The sequence below is a fragment of the Prenolepis imparis genome, unplaced genomic scaffold, assembly GCF_030444845.1.
Source record: "Prenolepis imparis isolate NDT839.2.m4 unplaced genomic scaffold, iyPreImpa1.0 SCAF_14, whole genome shotgun sequence".
NCBI classification, from domain to species: Eukaryota; Metazoa; Arthropoda; class Insecta; order Hymenoptera; family Formicidae; genus Prenolepis; species Prenolepis imparis.
Genome location: NW_028141172.1, coordinates 10,772,807 through 10,791,779, shown reverse-complemented (window position 1 = coordinate 10,791,779; position 18,973 = coordinate 10,772,807). Strand labels below are relative to the sequence as shown.

The following is an 18,973-nucleotide window of genomic DNA, read 5'->3' as shown; positions in this document are numbered from 1 at the left end:
TCATAGTTTGGTTGTTGAACTAGTTTCTCGGAGGACGCCGTGATGTGGTAGAAAGAACTCAGGTTGGTGTTTCCGCTCGGGTGAGTTGACAAGTCGCATGTGACCAAGCTCTCGATATTCGCTTAGAAAGCGGTTATATTCGGATTTTAACTTTGGATCCTTTCTGAATCGATTCTCGATGCGACGTAATGAATTGAGAGCTATTTCACGAGAATTTCCAAAAGTCCTGACGTGTCGCTTTTGAGGAAGTCGAATCATGAAGCGTCCTTGTTTGTCGCGAGAGCGAGTCGTTTTAAACTGTTCCTCACATTGAGCTTCTTCCGGAATGAGAGTGACTTCGTTTTGAGGTAATATTTCTTCCTGTGTCCAGAATCGTTGGAGGATCTCAAGAAGTTCACAATCGAGGGAGCACTGCATGCTGGTTGCGAAATAGCTTCGTGTAGCGGTAGTCTCAAAATTATCGTTTAGATGTGATCTTGATAAAATCCATCCTAACGCAGTTTTTTGAGCCACTGGAGCATCCCTTGCTCCGCGGCGAAGACCTTCTTCGAGAACTTGAGCGTAAATCTGTGCTCCTAGTATCAAGTCGATTTTCCCAGGATTGGCAAAGGTGGGATCGGCGAGTTGCAAGCCCTGGAGATGCGGCCATTGAGAGGCTTTGAGATTAGATGGAGGCAAATAGGCCGTGAGTTTCGGTAAAACTAGAGCTTCGAGGGGGAAATAGGCTGATGTGCTAAGTCGTGAAGTAATGGTGAGAGTCACGAGCCCATTTGAGATACCATTGCGTTGAGCCCCAATGCCAAGGATTGGAATAGCAGCTGCTCGACGAGATAGCTTTAATGATTGAGCGGCTGATTCGGAAATGAAGGAGACTTCCAATCCTTGATCAAGTAACGCGCGAAGTGGAGTCGTTTGTCCATGGCGCGAAAGAACGTTCACGACGGCTGTAGCGAGGAGAACTGGAGAAAGACGTTTCGCTTTAGAGTGAGCTAGATGGCTCGAGGATTGGACTTCCTGGATAGTATCATTGTTGCGCGAGAGCGTATACAGATCTTCTTGAATAACGGTTGCGTGAGCGATTGCGGGTTGATTTGTTGAAGTCGAATTTGGCGATGTTAGTGGCAGCGCGGAGTCTTGGCTGGTTGTCGGAGCGTGCAAGGTCGTGTGATGCTGCTTCCGGCAAATCTTGCAGCGTTTCGTGTTGCGACAAGCTTTGAGCTGATAAGGTCCAAGGCGGTTAAAGCATAAATTTTTTGAAACGATGACTTCTCGCTTCTGATCACAAGATTTTTCGATGTATTTCGGACACGAAGAGAGGTAATGTCCTGCGGAACATAATGCACATTTTTGTTCGATGACAGCGGCATGGTGAACTCTAGCACTTGGCGTTCGAGATGTTAAGAGGTTTGGTGATTGCTGCTTGCGAGGTAGTGCACGTTCGAGGGCTTCAAGTGAATAAATTCGACTAATCAGAAAGGTCTCGAAGTCTTCGAAGGTCGGTGGAGTTGAGCTAGCTCCTTGATTGTCCTCCCACCGTTTGAGAGACTCGGGATCAAGTTTGCGTACCATCATGAATATGATAAGGAGATCCCAGTGCTTCACAGGGCAATCGAGAGCTGATAGAGCTCCTAGAGCTTCCTTTACGTCCTTTCGCCCAGGAGTCGTTTGAGATCGTGGTTGTTTTCCGATTTTACTTTTCGAATAGCGAACAGCGACGCGAGTTGAGAGTCAATGAGGATGCGCTTGTTTTCATACCGATCGACGAGAAGATCCCAAGCACCAGCAAAATTTTCTCCGGAGATTGTGACATTCTTTATATGTTGTGCTGGCTCACCTGAGAGGCTCATTTTTAGATAATAAAGTTTCTCCACGTTGGAGATCTCTTGGTTATCTATAATCATTGAAAGAAAAAGATCGCGAAAGTGCGTCCACTGAGAGTACTCGCCTGAGAATTTCGGACGTCAATGCGCGGGAGCCGTCGAGATCGCGTTTTAGCTGATGTGTTCAATGAATTTTCGTGCAAGGAGGTGTTCTGAGTATTTGACTCTTCGAGTTCATCGAGTATGTTGAGCATTGTTCCGTGATTGTCGAGGAATTCTTCTTCGCAACGGGCGTAAAGGTCACCCGTGAAATATTGTAGTTTCTTCTGTTCAGCGGAGCATGATCGGAAGAGATTTTCATGATTAGTTTGAAATTTATCCCAATTAGATTTCACAGCTTCGATTCGACTGTGAACGTTTCCGCGGGTGGTCTTTGAAGATCCGAGTTTTTTTAAATTCTCTACTGAACGAGAGATTACGCCGAAAAGTTGATTTTGGCGATCGATGATGCTGTCAATTGAAGTCATGTTGTGAGGTTCTCCCTTTGTTTGAGACGAGAATCCACTGTACTCACGACGTTGCCTTTTGAAACTGAGACGGAATGTGGTTGAAAGTGATCGTTGACGGAAGATAGAGAACACGCAGAGTCTCCTTTCGAGATATCGAAAATCTCGGTGAAATTTGACCGAAAGTCTTCGGGTTGAATTCCAGTGATCCGGCTCGAAGGACCAATGTTTCGTCTTTGTTTAAGTATAGAGATTAACACATAAGATCGCGTGGAAATTAGGTCGCTGATGACGTCAAGATGTTTCGAAAGAAATTATTGAGACACTGCTTATAGAGTTCGTATTATCAAATTTATTTCTGGTGAGCTATTTACAGCACGATGTTTCGCGATAAACTGACTGCGATTCTTAGAACGCGGCAACGGTGTCGGCCGCTGAACAGAGCCGTGTTTTGTAAATACAGAAAAACGAGGTGATGTGAATGTGAGTGTAAGTGTGTGTGTATGTGTGTGTCGATCAGCTGAGACAAGAAGCATGGTTTATATTTCGTAGGAATAAAGTCAAGAATTAGTGGAAACGTCAAGTTTATACAAGTGTAAATACTCCCGAGACCAGCGGTCGCAGAAGTGGTCTCGCATCTTTTGAAGTAGTTGCCAGCGCGTCATCCTGTTCGTCGACTGGTCTAGCAGTAAAGGCTCAGGCACTGCAATCAGAGCGGATCCCACCAAGAAATGACCTGGTGTAAGAGCAGCTAGATCTTTCGGATCGTCAGAGAGGGCTTGAAGAGGCCTGGAATTGAGGCAAGAGACAAGTTCAATTGACCAAAAAGGAGCTTCGAGAGGAAAGGTCCATGCTGGATCCCACGACGCCGATGAATCATTGTCAGGCCTGATCACGGCTTGACCAAAAGGTAGCCGATTTCGCGGATGAGATCCACCAATCTCCGACCACCGATGTTGCGGCCCGAGGACTGGAAAACGTAACAGTCCTCAAAAAGTGGGCCATCCTCAGTAAGAACCTGAAGGGTACAATGAGGAAGGAGGTTTCAGAAGCGGCCTATTATCTCCAGGCTGCGCTAACCGCTCTGGCTGCCACGAACATGGCGGCCATACCCGTAGCCCCAGATCGGGAAAAGGAAAGCGAGGTGGAGAGCCTGAAGCAGCAGAACAGGATCCTAAGATCGGAGGTTCTGATGCTTAAAGGCGAAACTAAGCGCCTTAGGGAAGGAGAGGGCATCTTACCCGGGAGAAAACCCCGGTTTCCACCCACGATACCGCCACGCACTGAAGATAACTCCAGTGCAAAAAAGGGGAATATAGCCCCACCCCGCCAATAATGGAGATGGAGGTTGACATGGAGGAGGTCATCATACAACCTCCAGCCATAAAACCCCCTGTAAAGGGAGTCGCCAAGAGGCTGGAGGATTATCCTCCAGGGATTACGGATGAGGAGGACATGAAGAAGTTCGATGAACTAACATCGAAAATCCAGAGCCTCCTGGACAAGAGGGAGAAGCTGAAGAAGGGCACTAAAGCGCCCTTGGTGAGACCTCCCCCGAGCCGGAAGACCCCTCCGGACACCAGTTGCCAGTACGCCGAGCCCCCGAAGGGACCGGTCCCTGGGACAGGTGCCGGGAAAAAGGGGAAGAATAAGAACCCCACCCAGAAGGGTGGCAGTTCTAAGGTCAAGGAGCAGGGCAGGGTTGAGCACAAACCAAAAGCCCAAACTGCAGTACCCACCGCCGCCAAAAATCCCCCTCCACTCCCGCAGCCTTTAGACCCCCAGGAGTCACCCTGGGTAAAGGTAGTGGGGAGGAAGGAGGCGAGGAAGATAAGGGCTACAACATCACAGCCCAAATTACCCTCCTCCGCAAACGGCAGCAAGGCCCCGAAGGCCTCCCCTCTCTGAGTCAGAGGGTTATGGGGAAGGCTGGCCCGAAGACTGTTGCCGCGAGGAGGGCGCGAAGAGTTCCACGGACGGCGACGATCACGATCACATGCCCCGAGGGTCTATATGGTGAGACAATATCTTTGGCTCGCCAAAAGGTGGACCTTGAAGAGCTGGGCATCAAGGACGTGAAGGCCCGCAGAGCAGCCACCGGGGCTATTCTCTACGAGATCCCCGGTGAAGGCAAAGCGCAAAAGGTGGATCTCTTTGCGCAGAAGCTTAGAGAGGCGTTGGAAGGGAAAGAGGGGGTCCGTGTGACCCCCGCCCTGCAAGAGGGGTGAAATAAGGTTACACGGACTCGACGAATCGGCCACCGTGGAAGAGGTGAAGGCGGAGGTGGCGAAGATAGGAGGGTGCCAGGCCTCCGAAATTAAGGCGGGACAAATCCGCTTTAACAAGGGGGCCATGGGCACACTCTGGTTTCAATGCCCAGTCGCGGCTGCGGTCAAGGTAGCCGCGGTGGGCAAGGTCAAAGTAGGATGGGTAGTGGCCGGGGTGGAGCCCCTTAAAGCGCGCTCTCTCCAATGCTTCCGTTGCATGGAGAAAGGGCATGTTAAGGAGCAGTGCAGCAGCCCAATTGATAGAAGTGGCTGCTGCTACAACTGCGGCTCCCCCGGCCACAAGGCCAATGCATGCAAGGAAAAGACGCGATGCGTCTTATGTGTAGAGGCTGGCTTGCTAGCTAATCATCGCGTTGGCAGCGAAAGCTGCCACGCGAAGAAGAGAGGAACGGCTGCCAAGAGCAGCGGTCGGAAGGAAGAGAGAGGAGGAACCAGGGGGGGCTCCGGGGATGGTTGGACCTCACCCGGGACTGCTCAGTGTTCGCAGGGAGAAGAGAGAGGAGGACCCAAGGGGGGTTCCTAGGATGGTCTGACCTCCCCCGGGCTCACCCAAGGACTACAAAAAGAGGCACCCAAACCCCAGCGAAAGCGAAGGGAAAGGGGCGCCTCTAAACAGGTGAAGAAGGTGGGAGTCGACACTCCCCCAGCTCATGAGAATGAGCTGGTGGAGGTGGTCATGGAGGAGGCCTAAACAACGTCTATAATGACGAAGAAAATAGGCCTTCTCCAGGCGAATCTCAACCACTGTGCCAGGGCTCAGGATCTTTTCCTGCACACCCTGGCGCAGTGGAAATGTGGACATCACCCGCCGAGGGGTGCTAAACCGCGCCCAAGGGGGTGACCTACTTAAAAGGTGGGCCCTAGGCAAATTGGACTCCGACAGGCTGGTGGCAGCCATGCTCTCAGCCACCTGGCCCGGTGCAGAGGCACCGCAAGGGATTGAGGACCAGGTGGCATGGCTCGGGGAAACAGTAAGGGATGCTTGCGATATCTCAATGCCCCGAGCCAAGCCGAGGCCGCAGAGAGCGGCGTACTGGTGGACGGAGGAAATTGCGGATCTCAGACGCACCTCCGTCCAAGCCAGACGCCGCTTTAAGAGAATGAGGAGGCGCGGCCTCGGCGATAACGACGAGGGCATGGCTGAGGCGCTCGAGCACTACAGGACATCACGTAATGCTCTGAGCGCCGCCATCAGAAAGTCAAAGGCGAGGTCCTGGGACGAGCAACTCCAGGACCTCAATGCAGACCCTTGGGGGCGTCCATACAAAACAGTGATGAAGAAACTGCGAAGATGGACGCCCCCTGTGACGGAGGCACTGGACACAGATGTGTTAGATAACATATTGTCGACCCTCTTCCCACAGTGCGATAGGGTTCCCGAGTTATATATAAGGGAACCCGTCGCGTGGGAGGAGGAGTATGAGGTGTCCAGTGTCGAGTTGGCCGGGATTGCCAAGAGGCTCAGAGCCCGGGGTAACAAAGCCCCGGGGCCAGATGGCATTCCCGGGAGGGTCTGGCTATATGCCTTGACGCACCTGTCGGAGCCGATCAAGCGGCTGTATATGGACTGCTTAAAAGCAGGGGAGTTCCTCCCAGTCTGAGGTAAGGCCTATCTGGTTCTTATCCCTAAAGGGGGCAGAACGGACGGAGCGCCTTCCGCGTACAGGCCCATCTGCCTGCTCGATGAGGTCGGTAAGCTCTTTGAGTGAATTATTGCCGACCGACTCGTTAGGCCGATGAGGGAAGTGGGGCCGAACCTCCACGAGGAACAGTTCGGATTCCGCGAGAACAGGTCAACAACGGACGCGATTTTACGCGTCCGCCGTCTCGTGGAGTCCGAAACTAGCGTGGGCAGGGTGGTGATAGCCATCGCGTTGGATATCACCAACGCGTTTAACACTCTGCCCCGGGGAAAGGTGAGGGGCGCCCTCATAGATCATGGCGCCCCTCTATACCTCGTGGAGGTCGTAAAGGCCTACTTCCGAGACAGAAGCCTGGAGTACCGGGATAAAACCGGTACTCAACGCGGAAGGGCGGTGTCGTGTTGTGTCCCACAGGGGTCAGTTTTGGGCCCACTGCTGTGGGACATCACATACCACAGTGTGCTCCGTTCTGCCCTCCCCCCGGCTGTAGTGTAGTCTGCTATGCAGACGACACTATAGTTCTGGCCGGGGGGAATAACTGGGGGGACGCGAAGAGAATGGCGGACCTGGCGGTGGCCTGTGTGGTGCGCTCTATTAAAGGCTTGGGCCTTAAGGTGGCTCCCCATAAAACCGAGGCCATTTATTTTCATAATGGTTCTCGGGGGAAGCCACCAGGGGCCCATGTTATCGTGGACGGCATCCCCGTCCAGCTGGGGCAGAGTATTAAATACTTAGAACTCTGGCTGGACGGAACTTGGCGTTTTGGCGACCATTTTGATCGTCTGGCAGTAAAAGCCAATGGGGTAGCGGCGGCACTTAGCCGCTTGCTGCCCAACCTTGGCAGGCCAGACGATCGGGTACGGAAGCTGTATGCGAACGTGGTAAACTCAGTGACTCTTTACGGGTCACCAGTTTGGGCGGACGCGGCGATAGCCACGCGACGTATTAAAGATGTCCTCCGCCAACTCCAGCGGAGAGTGGCCATTCGCGTCGTCCGCGGATACCGCACAGTTTCGCATACAGCTGCCTCGGCCCTGGCGGGATTGCCTCCCATGGAGCTCCAGGCGTGCACCCACAAAAGGGTGTACGAAAGAATTAAGGAGCTCCGTGGGATGAACTTCAGTGTAACTGAGAGGGTCCGAGGCGTCGTCAGAACGCAAGCCCGACGACGCATGATCGAGGAGTGGGGGGACTACCTAGAAAATGTCCCCCCAACAAACTCGGTAAGAAAAGTCGTCGGGGCCGTGAGACCGGTATTAGACGAGTGGGTGGATAAGTCTCACGGCAGGATGTCGTTCCACCTTACACAGGTGTTCGCCGGACATGGGTGTTTCGGCGAATACCTGTGTAAGATAGGGAAGGAGAGCACCACGAGGTGCCACCACTGCGAGGAGGACAGGGACACGGCGCAGCACACGCTGGAGTTTTGTCCGGCGTGGGCAGAAGAGCGCCGTGTCCTTATCCAAATTATCGGGGAGGATCTGTCGCTCCCGACCATCGGTGCTAAGATGGTCGGGAGCGAGGAAGCGTGGGAGGCGGTCTCCTCCTTCTGCTTCAAAGTTATGACGCAGAAGGAGGAGGCCGAAAGAGAGCGGGAGAGACGGGGAAGAGGGGGGAGACTCCCACTCTCCCCTGAATCCAGGGAGGAGAGGGACGACCCCTCCTGGCTGCCTGGGCGAGAAAACCGCCGTGGTGGTGGCCGGGGGCGGATCGGGCCCGGGGGGGCGGTGGCCGAGAGGGCACGTGAGAGAGGTGCCCGTGGTAGAGGGGGCGGCGACGGGGGCGGCCCGCCAAGGCGGGGACGCGGAGGCGGACCCCCCCGTCGCAGGAGAAGAAGACGCCCCCCGGAGGGGGCGGAGTAGTAGACGGGAGATTAGCGTGGGGCGCGGTGCCCCCCTCGCCCGATGTTAAGTAAGGAGGCCCGTTAGGGCGGAGCAGTCCAAGGAGGAGGGCGGAGGCGGGTGTCGCCCGGCTGGCGGCCGCACGGCGTAAGTCCGGGAGTCGGGCGGCATCCGCTCCCGCCCCTGCCGAGTTCCTCCCCCAGGGGAGGGCCTCGGCGGTGCCCCCAGGCCGATGGTCGAATCCCGTAAATGGAGGGAACCGCGACCTGGGGGCACGGGGGATCACAGGGGCCCAGAAACACACTGGGCCCCATTGCACGTGGTCCCCCGGGAAGGGACGCGGCAGCGGCGGCCCTCTCACCGGTGCCATAGAGCGCCGGTGAGAGGGCACCACTGCCTGCGATGAGGACTCCCCCCTTCTGGGGGGAGCCCTCAGGAGAAGAGCCCCCGGAGCTTCGGCCGAATCTCCCGTCCCTTTAGGGAGGGAGAGGGTGCCCCGCTTCGGGGACGGGGGGTGGCGACTCGAACGGGACCATTCGAGCCGTGACCCCGCCCCCCAAACTCTTTGGGAGGGCGTGACGTGGGGGCGGTGCCCCCCTGCGTCACAACCGGGAAAGGACCGCACGACGAATTCGCGGGGGAGAGTATCCTCCTTTCGGGGAGGACGCTCTCCTGAGAAGGTAGGGCCAGGGGATGGCAAAAAGTCATGCTCGGCAGTTCCTTGCCATAAACGCCAGCGAAGGCACCCGCTGTGGTTTTAGTGACGTAGGTCTTGGACCCCATCGTCGATCCACACGTGGATCGATGATGGGGGACAAGGAGTCCCACATAACCCTCATCCCCTACCCGGGGGTGAGTGGTACCATGAGGTTTCCACATCGCAAAAAAAAAAAAAAAAAAAGGCATGTAGTGCATTCCTCATTCTACGTTGTCCGTAGATAGATGACGGCAGCGTAGGCTCTCTCGAAAGCATCGGCGAATCCGTGAATTTTTACTCCAGAATCCCGATCGAGTAGACCGATCCACCGAGGAACTCGGATCTTTTCAAGCAAAGAAAGCTCAGATTGAAAGTCAAGCCATCGTCGACTGGATTCCTCATCAAGTGGAGTGTCCCAGTCCAGGCTCTGCAACCATGTCGTCTGGAAGGCTATCTTGGCTCTTACAACAGTCGGTGCCAGCCAGCCAAGAGGATCAAACAATCATGCGGTAAGAAAGAGTACCGATCGCTTGGTGATAGTAGCTAATGTGATCGAGCTTGTGGCAAAAGAGAAACTGTCTTCACTTGGATGCCAATGCAACCGAAGGGTAGAATGTGTTTTGTGTGGTCGCCAGGCGCGAAGCTCACGTTGCATTCGATGATCAACTGGAAGGTCAGCTAACAGAGCAGGATCATTCGCCGACCACTTCCGTAGCGCAAAGCCGCCCGCCATGCAGAGTCCAATCAGCTGACGCTGAAGCTCTTGAGCTTCTGAGAGTGTCGCGGAGCCTGTGAGAAAGTCGTCCATATAAACGTCTCGACGAAGAACTGCTGCTGCACGAGGAAACTGCTCCTCTTCATCGTTAGCGAGCTGACGGAAAGTACGTATGGCTAGGAAAGGTGCGCTAGCAAGCCAAAATCTGACGAAACATCTTCTCTACATCTGTTGCTAAAACGAATCGATGTTGACGCCATCGTAGAAGTACATCGGCGAGAGGAGGCAACAGATTCTGACCCACCATGAGATGATCATTGAGAGATTTGCCTGATGGAATTGTCGTAGAGCCGTTAAAAACGACACGCAGCTTTGTCGTTGTGCTCGCCTCTCGCATAATGCCGTGGTGGGGAAGGTAGCTGATTCGTTTCTTGATGCTGTCTGACTGACTGACTAGACTCATGTGACCTAAATCCTCATACTGTCGCATGAAGTCCTCGTAGAGTTGCTGCATACGAGGTTCACGGAGAAATCTTCTCTCCATGCCAGAGAGAACGCGTTGAGCGGAGCGACGAGTAGCAGAGAGATCCGGCAACGGAGTGATAAGCGGAAGTCTGACGACGTATCGACCCTCGGTAGTTCGGGTGTACGACCGGAGAAAGAGATCCTCGCAAACCTGTTCCTCGGAAGTAAGTGGTGGATTTCCAGCCGGCAGATCCTCTTGTGACCAGAAACGACGCACGAGAGATGATAAATCCTCCTCGATTCGACACTGATGAGTAGTTGCACGACGTTGATCGGCTGTAAATCCAACTGCATCTGAAAGAATCCATCCTAGGGTAGTCTTCTGTGCTACAGGTTCTTGGGGCGAACCCTTTTGGAGACCCGGCTGTAGAATGGAAGCGTGAACATCAGCGCCAAGAAGAATTTCAACTGGCTCGGCTGCTTTGAAGTCTGGATCGGCGAGTTCTAAATCGTCGATATGCGTCCATGTTGCGCTATTTGCACGAATACCACCATCGTACAGAGTGAGACGAGGAAGGATCAGTGCTGACACTGCTATCGGAAGTCCTCCTCTCAATGCCGAGATGCGAAGCGAAACCAAGCCATGTGCGTTACCAGTTTTCTTGCCGCCAACTCCGTATACAGCGACCGAAGTAGAATTCCGGGTGAGTCGCAGTCTCTGTATCAAGGATTCCGAGAGATGATTCGGATTCTTGATCTATTAGTGCACGCGCGGAGTGAGCAACTCCATAACGATCCGTTACGCGGACTCTCGCAGTAGCGAGAAGCACAGCTACCGGCGGACGAAGCGATTGTTGCGCAATGTGTGAGGTTTTAGCAACCTCGCTTGACTTGCACTTGTCATGCAAAGTCGTGTGATGACATGTCTGACATGACGTACATATCTTCTTGGAGGAGCAGTCGCTTACCTTGTGTTTGCCGAGACAATTGAGACACAAGTTGTTGTCCTTGACATGCTGTTTCCTCTCCTCGGCCGTCTTCCCCTGGTAGGCATCACAAAACATAATATAATGGTCCTGGACACAGAGAACAACGACTGTGCTTGTTCTCCTGTTTGCGAGTGTGCAGTGTACGTGTTTGACGAATAGAGTCCGTAATCGCCTTGGAGGAGCTGGCCTCCGGTTTCGCAGATTGCAGTGATTCAAGTGTATGCAGACGACGGTCTGAAACGCTGTAACTCGTAATATGATGGCGGATTCGTTTCTTCACCAAGAGCGGTCTCCCATTCGCGATGTGAACGCGTATCAAGTAAATCGACAACAAGATGGATAAAGAAGTCTTCTCCGCATGTAATAGGTCGCCCGATACTTGGAAGCGAGCCGACGATGCTCCTTACACTGTGATACAGTTTGCGTAAATCATTGGCAGACTCACCTTTCAGTTTCTGTAGTGACGTAAATTGCGTGAGATAAGAACAAGTCAGCAGCCGTTTGTTTTCATAATAGTCAGTTAAGACTTTCCACGATCGCTCAAAGTTTTCGTCCGTTGTTGGTAAATTACGCACTAACAGCTCCGCTTCTCCCTTTAAACAGGACTTGAGGTAATGCAGCTTCTCGACCTTGGACGTGGAGATATCCTTGCCGATGATAGAGCAGAAAAGGTCACGGAAAGAAGGCCAATCTTCATATCGACCAGAGAAATGTGGCAGTTGAATGCGTGGCAGCGTTGATCGGGGAGGAAGTAAAAGAGGAGGTGACACGGTCGACGAGGCGACAGCTGTTTCCGTACTTTCTCGTCTCTTTAATGTTGTGGAGAGCGTCCAGGTATAAGCCTTTTTGATTAAGGTATGTTTCTTCCGCCATTGTTGAAAGATTTCCAGTCGTATATTCGTGTCCCGACACAGATTCCCAGAAACGTGTGATCAGCTGATCGTGCTGAGACTCGAACTTTTTCCAATTGGATTCAAGAGCATGCAGACGTGCTTCAACAAAACCGATGGTAACGTTAGAGGGGCCGAGCTTCTTCAAATTATCAAAGGAGCGCGAGATCTTTCCATATAACTCATGTTGCGAGCGTATGATTCCTTCTTCGTCGCTACTCATTATGACGTTTTAGATGAACTTGAAGGAAAGCACTTCCAAAGGACACCACTAAACTGAATTCACTCACGGGCATCGGATAGCGAGATCCAGCTCAAAGGACCAAAAATGATGCGAACAAAGTTCAGTCACGCTGGCGCGGAGCACAGCGAACGTATCCGAGAAATCGAACGTGCGAGGACACAATTTAAGCGAAAGAAGAATTTATTATATTCTTTAGACTTAACACATCACAATCACTATCAAAATAAAGTTCGGAAATGACAATAGCGGATTATTAATATTAATTCTAAATTCTCGAGCAAAGAATTCAGTCGCGGTGAGATTCGCGTCGGAAATCTGACATCAATATTACATTTTAACGAATATCTCTAAGTTTTTCTGTTGTTTTACATTGAACGACATGTGTGCATATCGAGAGCGAGCTTGGCCTCCGCGATCGATATGAATCGAGTTGCGACTGCTTTTCGGTAGCTATATCGCTGTTATCTCGAACACATGCAAACCTTGATTATCGTATGGGTAATATAATGGATAAATCTAAATGGATCCATCGTACTGTATTTAATATTTTGATTATAAATTGTCACGTAAGTTTTATGAATTTCACCATCTGCTGTAGTAGAAAAAAACAGCTGCAACATCATTCACCTCTTGCACATTGTATCGGCCTCTTTTTGTAAAAAATTCTAATTGTAATTCACGTATATTGTTATTTCTAGTTGTTTACTGTTGCATTTGAATTTCTTCGTGCATTATTCGAATTTTGATATAACTGGCACTCTGTCGTTTCATTATTATCTACGATAAAAAGTTGACCATAACTTGGGATTTCGTTAGGTGAAGTATGCTACACGGTCCTGAATATGTGTGATGTAGGCATTCTGTACTTGCCTGTCAATAATTGTAGATCGCTTATCCAAAATCTAGCACACCCAAAAAATTCCGAAAACGCCGCACAGTGGGGTATTTGAGGTGAAAAGTTGGCCAAAATTATTTTTGTAGTTTAAACACTTTTAATTGAAATAATTCGTCAATTCATAATAGAATTAGTGCATTATTACATAGATTAATGAAATACAAGAAGAAAAAATGAAACTATATACTATAACTAAATTTTATATATAACTGTATGTATATGTATCTTATTCAATACTACTAGTCATATTCCAGGATTCTTCATCGGAACTTTCGTCGTTGTCACTTGAAGATAATTCATTTTCAGATTCCTCTGGCGCTGTTTTTTCGCAAATTTCTGCACTTTGTAGCAATTTAATCGTATCATTTAAAAATGGTTTTGTTTTTTTCTGGTTTTGGTCTAGAGCTTGTTATGAGAGGATCTGAAGTTAATAAAAGCTTGTTCAAAATGTCTAGATTGCATGACTCTCTAGAAAATTTCCTTGTATAACTTTGACGATACGAACGAAAATGTTTATTTCTTGCTTCAGCAGCTTCTTCTGATAATTGTCCAATAGGCAAAAGTACTTTCTCTATAACAGCTGGACCATGTATCAAAATCTTATGCATTGTAGGTGTCATTGGATACCAGGAATAAAGTTTTACATAAAGTTTTGCTGTATCCATTGCATAGACGCTGAATTTTTCAACATTGATTTTGTAGCCACTTGAAATTGTTTCTAAAATAACTTTTAATCTATAAATTAATTCCTGATTTACTCCTGTTATTTCAGCTGCTAGCTCAGAATCATTAAAAAATCTTCTGCTGGTATTACCATCGTTTGTATTACCAAATCCAGGCTTCGGTACATCAACGATTATGCCCATTCTTTTTTTAAATTCATCTTGAATTTTTCTTTTTCTTTGCTGAACTATTGCTTTTGCGTTTTCTCCTCGTGCTTGCCATTTTTGTAATGGTAGTTTGTATGACAAGTGCAATAAACTTTCAAAGAATCTTATTCTAGTATGCAAAATTGACAACCCAAATTTAAATGCATTGTCATTTGTTTTAACTGTTCCTTGTAGTTTATTGAAATCTTTAGATGTAGCTCCACAAATATAACACTTTTGGGTTGATGTAGTTCCGGTTGCAGCATTGCAAACTTTGCCATCAATCATTGTAAACATCATGATATGTTTTATTGTAACACCTTCAAGTTTAGTTTTCTTTAAATTATTGATTTTTGTTTCTATATAGTCTATTTCTTGTCTAGTTACATCATAGGATTCTTTGATAAATCTGATTCTGATTGGTCTACAATATCGAGGTGATGATGGTGTGGGATTTTGCCAAATAATCTTTTTTTTTCTGTAGCGCAAATTAGTTGCAATGGAACCAGGGAGCTTTGGAATATATTAGAATCTGAATCTGAGTCATTCTCAAGTTTTTGCTTGAACTGAACTTGTTGAGATCCATCACAACCCCATTTTGTTAATAATTGCAATGCATTACACTCATTTATCGTTAAAGTATCTACCACTTCTTGTAAATAAAGTATTAATCTCGCAGCAGAGTGATCCAATAAATCCTGAAGATTCACTTCAGCGCAAGTTGCTGTTACGATATAAGATCCAGGTGGGGGATACAGTCCTTTTTAGCCTTTTGCAAAACACTGTAACACGGGTATAATTTTTTATCACTGGTTCTAATAATTTCGTACTGCTTTCTTGTAAGCCCAGCTTCGACAAATATAGAAAGTGCTTTTAAAGGTGATAAATACTCTTTTTTTTTATTGAGACTTTTGATATAAGCTTCCTTATACTTTGATGCTCGAGTAGGAAATTCATTTATTTCTTGAAGAATTTTTGATGCAACAACTTTACCAGACGATCTCATCTTTATTTTAGCAGCATAGATCAATTCTTCTGTTTCGACAGTTTCTCTTAATGCTTCTGTTTTTCTTCTTTTAGTCCGATCACTAGATTCATTAAAAGATTTGCGAGGTCGATCTACGCGATTAACTTTTGCCGAAGCGTGCGACATTCCACGTGGAATGTAAATAGTTCCTTCAAGCCAAGTTTCATTTTTTGTCATGAATTTCTCACTTATTCTTCGTGCAGCTGACCACTTTTGTTTAAATTGTGACTTAAACTGTGACATTTTGTGTTTAAAAGTTTTGAATTCCTCTTCAGAATAATTTTCTTGTGTGCATAAGAAATTTTCAGCAAAACTCAATTTATTATCAATATTTTTGTCTTTCTGTTGTTGCATTATATTGTATATTTCCATCCGAGTCATTACTTTCACCGACCGATGGTCCCTGGAAAAAAACAAAAATATTTAATTTATACAACCTAATCCTAACCTAAAAAAATTGGAAATTAATATTAAATTAATATTAAAAATTAAATAATTCATAACAATTAAAGTAGCGCAAAGTAGCACTCAATTTCGGCGATATTTTAAAGTTAAGACTCTGACGTAACAATTAAAAAAAAGACAACTTGGACGTACTTGGAAGTATAACTTTTTCACTTTCCAAAATTGAATGCAGAAATTCAATAAAAAACAAACGTTAAAATGTTGACCAAGGTCAAATCATAATCTTCATTCAAAAGGAAAATATATATATTTAAAAATTTGATTAAATGAAGTGCATACCTTGCTCAACAGCTTCCATAATGAGAAATTAATCGTTGCTTGCTTAAATTGTAAAAATACGCAGAAATATTTAAATTAACTCATGACTCAAGTTTGGAGACATACTACTGACGATCTGTAACAACATAAGAGAAAAGTAATTATGTACACTTAACCTCTTACTACACAACTATCTTTGGCAACAAGATAATTTAAATAGATAGGACTTTTGCAAAATTAACTTTTGGCCACTTTTTAATAATAAATACCTCTCTGTGCGCCGGTTCGAAATGCTGTCGAGTTATAAAAAAGAATAGTTATAATTTTATAATATTGTTCATGGATTCCACGGGTTTATTACCCTCGTTTGTGATCTGTTGTGACCCGACAGCATTTATTATTGCATTTACATTACAATCAATTTATGATCTAACGACCGTCAGTATTATATTATACATCATATTGTATCACACACTAAGCTGAAGATGGTCCAAAGAAAGGACCGAAACATTCTAAAGAAATAAAGAATAAGTATAACAAATTTTGCGTTCTTATTTCCGACGCACCAGCTCCTATTCCTATTTAATTCTTTATTCGAATATAGTAGAGCTTTATTTTCATCATAATCCTTTTTTTAAAGCTCGAGTTTTTTCAATACGATTTGTAATCTTATTTTTATCACCTATATTGTGTGTACTATTTGATGTGCTAAGTATAAAGGAAATAATATTGTTATTTAATAAAGTTTCTGTAGTTGAATTGTAAGCATTCCTAATTATATCATTATCATCGTTAACACTAACATTATTTGTTGGATATACTACTTTCATAGATGAATGGACTGAAACATAATAATTTATTACTATGTTTTTCGAGAAACTTGTTAAAGAAACTTGTTTGCGCTATATTTGGACAAATCTCACTGCTATTTAATAAACATTGACAGCCTTTTTAATTATCACATTCGTTTTATTTCCCATCTCTCTATCTGAGATTTTGCTTTTTTTCTCATTAATTATGTTGGAATTTTTCTTCTTCAACAGTTCGAACAACATTCTTCGAGGCATAATTAATTATTAATTTAATATAATTATGTAAAATTACTACTAACTTTTTAATACACGTTATAAAATATATAAATTAATTATATTTAATTAAAAATAAAAAAATTGCTTTTAAATATACACCTTAATTATAAAAATATATATTTAACAAAATAATAATATTAAATTAATAAAAATATATTAATAATAAAAGAAGCTTCAAAATAAATATTTTCTATTATTAGATTATACTTATAGATTAATTAAAAATTCTTTTAAATTCCTTATTGTATGTATGTAATTGATATTTATTTCTCCTAACGGATGTAAAGGTGCTTTTTAAAGGAGCGTTCCCCAACCTTTTACAACCTTTTTACAACCTTCCTCCAATCTCTACCGTGCCTGGCCATTTGCGACCTCACAATTTTCTAACTACTCGAGGATAAAAAACATAGCATCCTCTTTCCCCCTCCTCTCCTTCGTTCTCCTTTTGTCCAGACTCATCCTTCCTTTCTACTCTATTTCACCTTTTTCTCCTGCCTTGTTCCATCTCCACCAATATGTACACCTTCCTCTCCTCACTCCCTGATTACCTTAACATATAAAAACTCGGACATTATAATATCCTTATATTTTACCTCTCCCTCTGCACCTTCACCTCTCTTTTTCCTTTTCCTTCCTTTTTTCAATGTCCATCCTTTTCCTTTCTTTCTCTCTGCTTGTTCTCCTTCTGTCTCCCTCTTCCTCCAATGCACCTTCCGCTATTTCTTCTCCTTCTTCCTCCTTGCATCCAACTTCTCAGCCTCCTCCTACCTTCGCCATTCTCACTCTTTCTCTACCTCCTACTCTCTTTACGATTCTTTCCTTTCCATCAAGTCCCTCCTTTTTTTCTACCCATCTCCCTCCTTCCATATCCCAGACTTTGCCCATTCTTTGCCATCGATCCATAACCTCCTATTCGTCAACTCTACCGTTTTTCCCCTTTTTCTCTCTAGCCTCGCCTTCTCCACTATCCTCCACCTTGCACTTCTCTCCTCCATCGTTAAGTCCTCGTCGATCCAAACTCTCCATCTTTTACCTATCTCCCTGCATTTTCCCAGCATCTCCTTCTTATCCTTTTCCTCCTTCATCTCCACAATTAGTACCCAGCCAGTGTACACAAAACAGCCGGAAGAAAAAAAAGAAAGGCTAATTCATCACCGGAATCTTCCCCTACACAGACGGAAATTATAGATAAAAATAACAATGACAAAAAAAGTATGCCTCCGCCAATATTTGTGAGCGGCGTTAAAAACTTTAATATGCTTAAAGAAACAATACTCCAAGGAGCCAAGAATGACATAAACTTCAAAACAATTGCTAACAATGAAATTAAAATAAATTCGACAGACAGCGACGATTTCCGCGCTATTATTCAACTCCTCAAAGCTGCTAAATCTCAGGAGAACCATAATCTGCATGAAATAGATTACCATACATATCAATGTAAACAATCCAAACCTTACAAAATCGTGATAAGAGGTCATCATCCCTCGACTAATACCACTGACATTAAAGAGGAACTAGCTAAAGCAGGACATGAGGCTATTCGCATATCAAACGTTATTATCAAAAAGAAAATTAATGCGACAATGACTAAAATTGCACTTCCATTATACTACGTTGATTTGATTACTAAGACAAATAACAAAGACGTCTATGAATTAACTGACTTGCTACATTGTAAAATTAAAATAGAACCTCCGCTAATAAAAAAAGAAATACCACAGTGCAAAAGGTGCCAAGGATTTGGTCACACACAAAATTATTGTCATAGACAGCCCAAATGCGTGAAATGCGGCGACAATCACCTCTCTATAGAATGTAATAAACAAAAAAAGACAGCATGCAAATGTGTCAACTGCGGAGGAGAGCACACAGCTAACTGGAAAGGCTGTCCTGCATAAAATGGCATCCATACATAAGTTCAAAACGACAGTCACTCAACGGGTCCAACGGAATACCGCAGCTAACAATAACATCGTCACCCCGACAAAATCATTCGCCAAAGTAGTCAGTGAAAGCACTGCTCTAACTGCAACTAAACACTCCAAACAGCAGCCTGAAGCCGCGGAGCATACTATCCAGGACATCTGGAATCTGCTCCGAGATATACAGCAAAAGTTCGCATACTTACCGAAGACTGGATTTAATAGAAAAAAGTAACACACACATGCCACAATCCTCCACCAAAGGGAAGCAAAAGAAATGACTGAAACATCATTCAGAATCGTCACATGGAACGCTAATGGCCTGGCGTTACGCAGTAGGGAAATCGA

At 46.2% G+C, this 18,973-nt stretch overlaps 1 protein-coding gene across 1 annotated transcript; it reads right to left on the bottom strand.

Moving 5' to 3' along the window:
- LOC145945148 (uncharacterized) lies at window positions 1-1,569 on the bottom strand. Its single transcript, XM_083053974.1, has one exon. It carries the CDS (start codon window positions 1,567-1,569, stop codon window positions 1-3), a length of 1,569 nt encoding a protein of 522 aa, XP_082910100.1.
- Window positions 1,570-18,973: the final 17,404 nt, after the last annotated feature.